The 6,625-nt window shown below is 38.0% G+C and overlaps 1 protein-coding gene across 1 annotated transcript in view; it reads right to left on the bottom strand.

Moving 5' to 3' along the window:
• Window positions 1-631: 631 nt before the first annotated feature.
• CNTNAP4 (contactin associated protein family member 4) overlaps window positions 632-6,625 on the bottom strand; it is a 263,240-nt gene continuing 257,246 nt past the window's right edge. The window contains exon 24 of the mRNA XM_075138182.1: window positions 632-1,578. Coding sequence (XP_074994283.1) covers window positions 1,385-1,578 — 194 coding nt within the window. The 3' untranslated portion in view covers window positions 632-1,384. The remainder of the gene's footprint in view (window positions 1,579-6,625) is intronic.

Below are 6,625 nucleotides of genomic sequence, written 5' to 3'. Positions count from 1 at the left end.
CATATAAATCAATTCTGAAAGCTGTTTAAATTTTAAGCTTAAGTCTACAAGGGCACAGAATTCCTGATTCTTTCTCAGATCCAAGCTCTAGGCACACAGTCTTATGTCTGGGGAAAAAAAAATCCCTGGGGGGATTACATAAATATTAGTATCTAGTGCCATTTTTGATACCTTGGGGTGTTCTACCCTTCATATCTGATAATTTGTCTATACAACATCATAGAGACCTCTCATTTACTCTGTCAGGATAGTAAGCACCTGATTAATTTTGAGTGGTATAATCAGACCTTATCTTACAGAGGTATAGTAGATACTATTAAGGGTGAAGAACAAAAGCATTCAAGAAGCAGCCACTGTACTAGACTCTACATGCCTATTTCTATTGTCATAATAATCATAAATAATTTCTATCATTTAGAACAACTTAATCTTGAGGTCTGGAGCAGATCATAGATAAAATGTTTTCAAGGAATACGTCCCATATAGTGCACAGAACGTTACTTCTTGACAGAAGAAACATTACTAATTTCCAGGGATAATAACCTTGATCATCTTTTGGTGTTTTCACTCATGATAATTTAACTACTGTTAATATATTACTCGATCTTTCCAAGCAAATGTCTTTCCTTTTATAATCCCAATTTTATTTAAAATAGAGCGTGCATGAGTTTCTTGGTGCCATCACTTGACCATAAGTGAAAACCTGTTACAAAAGAGATTTTACAGCATTTCAACACATTGTACACCCTTCAGTTTTAAGTCCTGTTAGACTTGCCAAAAAGAAGGGATAGTGATGGCATTGGTCACATTCCAGGGGAGAAAAGTACAGTTTGTTTTAGACACCAAACTCCATGGCTCACAAGCAGATGCTGACACCAGCCAAGAGCAGTTCAAATGGCATTTTCAATTTAAGGAAGTAAGTGGGATCATTATAATGTAACACAGCAGAATTTCTTTAGTAACACAAAGTATCAGAATCCACCTTTCACCTTGAACAAAATTCCAAAATAAAATTTTAAAAAGAAGGATAGGAATAACTTAGCAACAATTTTCCCATTCAGAAATCATATTCAGTATGTATGTTAAACTTCAGTTGTAGAAGGTCACATCAGAACAGTCGGAAACTACTAACAATGAAATTGGTTACAATATCTAATTCACTGTTACATAAAATGCATTTACATTATAATAGCTAAGGAATGCATGTCATTTAAAGAGGCCCCCCATAGCAATCACTGAGACTGAACATATGCAGTATAATAAGTCTCAAATCTGTTGCATTTACTGTAGAGTGCAAGAGCTTTTTCTGTCCATTGAGAGCCCCTGGCTTAGCAAGAAAGTCAGACTTTCACATTATTATATTAAATTAAATCATGAATGCCAATCAGAAGAAGTATTCCTTTTGATTTTCATTGGCCGTGTTTTGCATGCTGAGCTCACTTTTCAGTGCAGATTCAGCACTGTCTTCATTTTCAGATCCTTTTGCCTCATTTTTTGAGTATATGCCTTTTTTTTTATAAATGTGTATGGCTATGGCAGTGATGCAAAATAGGATGAATATCACGACTGCTATCACACCTAGGAGAAGAAAAGAGAAAAAAATCAAGAGAAAGGATAGGCAAGTAATAACTCATGGGCCAGAGAGTAGGGCAAAGAAGGAATGACTCCATCACATAATGGAGGGGGTTGCAGCAAAGCCCAAGAAATAAGAAGCCATTGCTGCTTTCAAACCAGAAACAACACTGTAGTATAAGCTTCATGGTGATTGTTTTGAAATTTTGCACACTACTAATACCCCCCCGAAAAAAAAAATTCCACAGAATACTATAATTTTTGAAACTTATAAATGGAAGACCAATATGGGCCTTAGGGTACTGTAGAAAAGGGGGTGTCTTTTCCTCTGTCACCATCAGCCCCAGCCCTCTGCCAGGCTGGGAACTCAAGCCACTGCAGATTTGAGAAGCTGTTCTTCAGGGACTGTCCTGACAGGCAGCCAAATACCACGCAGCTGCTCGCTCACTCTCCCCACCCCCAGCGGGATAGGGAGAAAATCGGAAGGGTAAGAGTGAGAAAAACTCATGGGTTGAGAGAAAGACAGTTTGATAGAACAGAAAAGGGAAAATAGTAATGATAATGATAGAATATACAAAATGAGTGATGCACAATGCAATTGCTCACCACCCGCGCTGACCGATAACCAAGTAGCGATCGGTACTTCCTGGATCACGCCTACCCTTCATATACTGAGCATGACATCACATGGTATAGAATACCCCATTGGCCAGCTGGGCTGGCTGTCCTGGTTTTGTTCCCTCCCATCTTGTGTACCTAGCTCAGTCAGTAGGCACGGGAGCTGTCCTTGGACTAGGAGGGTACTTAGCAACAACTGAAAACATCAGTGTGTTATCAACATTCTCCTCATATTAAATCCAAAACACAGCACTAGGAAGAAATTTAACCCTATCCCAGCCGAAACCAGGACAGGGACTTTCCTGCCAAACAGTGGAACAGCACAAAGGGCACTACTATGATTTTCTCCTTTCCCCCAACTCTTATGAGTGTTGGACAAAGTATTCTCCCTTTTCTCAGACACTTATGTCTCTCAGGACCCTTTCTCAGGTCACATGTCATCAGTAGGGGACTGTCATCAGTAGGACTCTGTTAGTCCCTTGGCTTCGTTTACATGTTTTTCACTTCTAACAAGCTAGCTTATTCCAGTATACCCTTCCCTATCAACCCTACAAAGTTAGCTTCTTCATCTAATTAACGTAAAGTACAAAGTTTCAAGGTTCTTTTATCTATTGAATGTCCAGCCTATCTATTCATGAAGCATTCCTAACCCACCTACATCATTCGAACCAAGGAATCTCATGTCTCTTCACTGTTCCTTTCCTTCCTTATAAGGTTGTTCCGTTTCCGTGATTATTGCTTACTGGAGCCTAACAATGCTTTCAAGTTACACAATTTATCTACATACCTACAAACACAACACCTCTTAGTTACCTAACTTTAAACAACAAATCTTAACAAACTATATCCCCTACATAAATTTGAGACTTATGATATTGCTCCCTATCAATCCCCTCTTTTCTTTTGAGGGTATATAGTTAAAGCTATATCCCTCAATAAATTAAACTCCTTTGAGACCATAGAAGGGGAACCTCACTGTAGTTCTTATATTAGTCTCACTCTCTCAGAACTTTGGTTTCCAATTACAGAACAACATTTCCAAAAACACTGTACTACAACATATATGCAAACAAAGCCTAATATAACAATCATAAGAATACCTAACAACTTTTTCACCCATTGACTAAGGTCGAGAATCCATGAAGTTAACCATTTGAATGTTTCCCCTAATCCATATGAAGTGTCATGTAAAATTAATTTCCACAATATTCTGGAAGCTATTATAATACGTTCGTCTGGTGTATATACCCATCCGTCATCTTTTTCTTTCCCTCCTAAGTTGTCAATCAAGTTCCTATCTTCCTTTGAATATTTTTCAGAGCCTAAATTTAATTTTAACACTTGAAATTTACCCTCTGGAATCAAAGCCAATGTTTCAAGGGGACACGTGTCCCATCATCAGCTTTCATCTGCCAAACAACTCTCCTATCACTGCTCCAGGTCTGGGGGAGGAATCTGGAGACCAGTGGCAGAGCAGAACAGGATGAAGACAAAGGTACCAATCTGGAATTCTGAACCAGGTCCTCTATCTGCTCTGCCTGTGTACACGACAAAGTCCAAGCCTCAGACCCTTTGCAGTAAAAATTGTTGCACAGAATTAGTCCCATTCATATCCAGTACTCCACACAAATTTGTTCAGACCACAGATGACTGGTTCTGACTAAACAATGCAGCTAATGAGGAGAATTTATAAAAGAAAATGTAAAACAGTTCTTCATAAGGACTCCAGTGGAAATTGGCCAGTGTTTATAGCCATCTATCATCAGGTCAAATGGGACAGAAATTTAACGTTTATTCTGCCTTCTGGAAGAAAATCCCAACTCCTTTTGACTGCCTTTGGTACATCATAATGGGAGGAAGAGGTTTTCATGATCTACAATAGCTAGGGCTCACATTTCTGTAACTGCATCATTGCAATGAATAGACACTGTTAAAACACTAAAATACTCAAATCAAGGCTCACTTCATGTTCAGGTTGAAATAATATAGGTTTGACTCCTTCCCTTCCTTTCAGGTTTGTGGCACTTGTTCTGACATCCTAGGTGTGTTTTTGCTTTGCATGGCTACATGACCTTGGGTTCATAAATAAACAAGGTCCCTGCCTACACAGGTGGTAGTGAGCTTCCTTTTCCAACAGCTTTAACATCCCCATCTGGTAGGGTAAAATCATCATCAGTACAGCCACCTGCATTATGGTGTTCTATCTGATCAGTTAGAAAGCAAAGGGGTAGGAGCATAAGCTTTATATAGGGGACTCATCAGGTACCATATGTGCCACATATTTAACACATAAGAGACTAAATGGAATAGGCACTTAGTTTTAAAGATGACTATTTAAGATTTACTGAAGTGTTACCAGGGCATGCTGCTCCTAGTGCAGCAGATTAGGAACAGTAAGGAGAGAGATACTTCCAACAGAGATAAGCATGACCTTAGAGACTTCCAGATCATTTCTTCTCTTCCTCTTTCATCCTCTCATGATGGTCTCTGGCCCTCAAGTTCATGAGCCAGAGGTTGAGCAGGAGAGGAATTTGAGGAGAAATGAAACACAAGGGAAGCAGAAAGTGCTTGTCAAAGAAGCAGAAAGCAAGACTAGGTTGTAGGGAGGAAAAAAGCACTAAACAGTCTGGGAAACAGTTGTAATGCAGTGGCTCAGCTGTACTAAATGAAAGAACAATCTGCTGCATAACTTGGCCACTACTGCAAGAAAAATAAAAATAGTCCCTTAGTGCTGCAAATAAAAAGACTATCCAAAATTCAGCACTTGTCAATTTTTCATTCTCTAATATGAGCAGCCATCCTTCGTGGTAGGAATACAAACTTTTTTGTGTGGTATCTTCTTCTCTGGAATAGACTTTATAATCTGAGTAAATCTTGTTCTTATTTAGATTAAGTAGAACCGTCATTCTTTTGTTTCACAGTCACAGTACATGTCCCCTGTAAGGGCCTGCCTATAAACTTGCCTTGTCTGAGGGAGCTGAATTGGTACAATTCTCAGTTATACTCATTTAAGGGTACTTACATTAAACTTTTACTGAGTATTGTACAGCTTGCTTTATTTTGACTTTTAAACAACCATAGTTAAGCAGTAGAAAAATTGTGAGTGCATATTCCCAAATATGCTTAACAACAATAAAATTGTGAGGTTATTATTATCTTAAAAAGACCGTAACTATTGTAGCTTGAAGTTCAAAAATGTCTTTGTTGTTAGTGTACTTTAAAAATCCCTACCCCTGCTAAATTACCTAGTACATAAAGTGATTTTTTTGTATAGATGATTATGTAAAATAATACTTATCTCTTGAAACAACGAAGTAATTTTTAACAAAGTTAGACATGTAGAAGAACTCAGAAACCATATTTTTAAATTCTGACCTCACTGAATTCAGTGGTAAGATTCTCAAAGTTTGCGTGTATAAAAGTATACAGACATAAATATCACTTTATAAGCAAGGAAACTTCTAGATTTTATTACCTCTTCTTTTAGTATCTTTAGCACTGCTGTGTTAAAGGTCACTACCCAAGCAATGTGCGTTGGCAGGTACTGACCATAGCAGGTAGCATTATTTAAATGACAGACACGCAGGTGACTGCAGATTCTTATCTTAACTCCACCTTCCATAGACTTAAATTCTTTTAACCTCAGTGAGAAGCCTTGGCAGCTTTATTCTGCTAAATCCTACTCTGTCATTTTCTGCTGAGGCTTTAAAAACCCTTAGAAAGGAAATCTATTCAGAATTTAAAAGATGGAGGGGATGACCTTTCCCTCCCCCTGATCTCTTTCTGTTGAAGCAACTAATGGAAATTGAAACAGTGAATTATGTTGCGAAAATACCATCTTCATGAGTGAAAACAAGTTTCTTTCCCTCACCTTCTCCCAAGAGAAGAAACACCACCGGAAATTCTCACAGGAGAAGATTGTCACAAGAGACAATGCTATTCCTTGAAAGAAAAAAACTGAACTGACATAGCCATACACTTGCTCCTCCAATACCAGTGACAGGAACTGAAATTCTCCTGCGGGTCCCCAATCTCAAACTCTTCCTATTAAGGCTCACTTGAGTACTCCTCCTTCCTGCTAAAAGATGAATCTTGGCTTAAGGAAAGTCATTCAGAAAGACAAGTAATGGAACCTGCATATCCTGATTATCAATCCTGTACTTTAAGCACAAGACAGCTAACATAAGCTTTATACCAATATGGTATAAATAATCATAAAAGGTAAAGGGACTGTCAACATATTCACTTTAGGAGCAACTGAACTGTACCTGGTTCTTCCTCTATCCCCCTGTTAAAAATAAGTGTTTTGAAAAAAGTTTGTGGATGATCATTTGTAGTTCTATTTGAGCTGATGAAAGTGGCCAAAAAAAAAAAGTAAGAAAATGGAGAAATGGTATTTCAAATCAACATTATATATATTATATATTCAATATAT

Source organism: Calonectris borealis, chromosome Z (genome assembly GCF_964195595.1).
Source record: "Calonectris borealis chromosome Z, bCalBor7.hap1.2, whole genome shotgun sequence".
NCBI lineage: Eukaryota > Metazoa > Chordata > Aves > Procellariiformes > Procellariidae > Calonectris > Calonectris borealis.
This window is presented reverse-complemented; position numbering and strand designations above follow the sequence as displayed.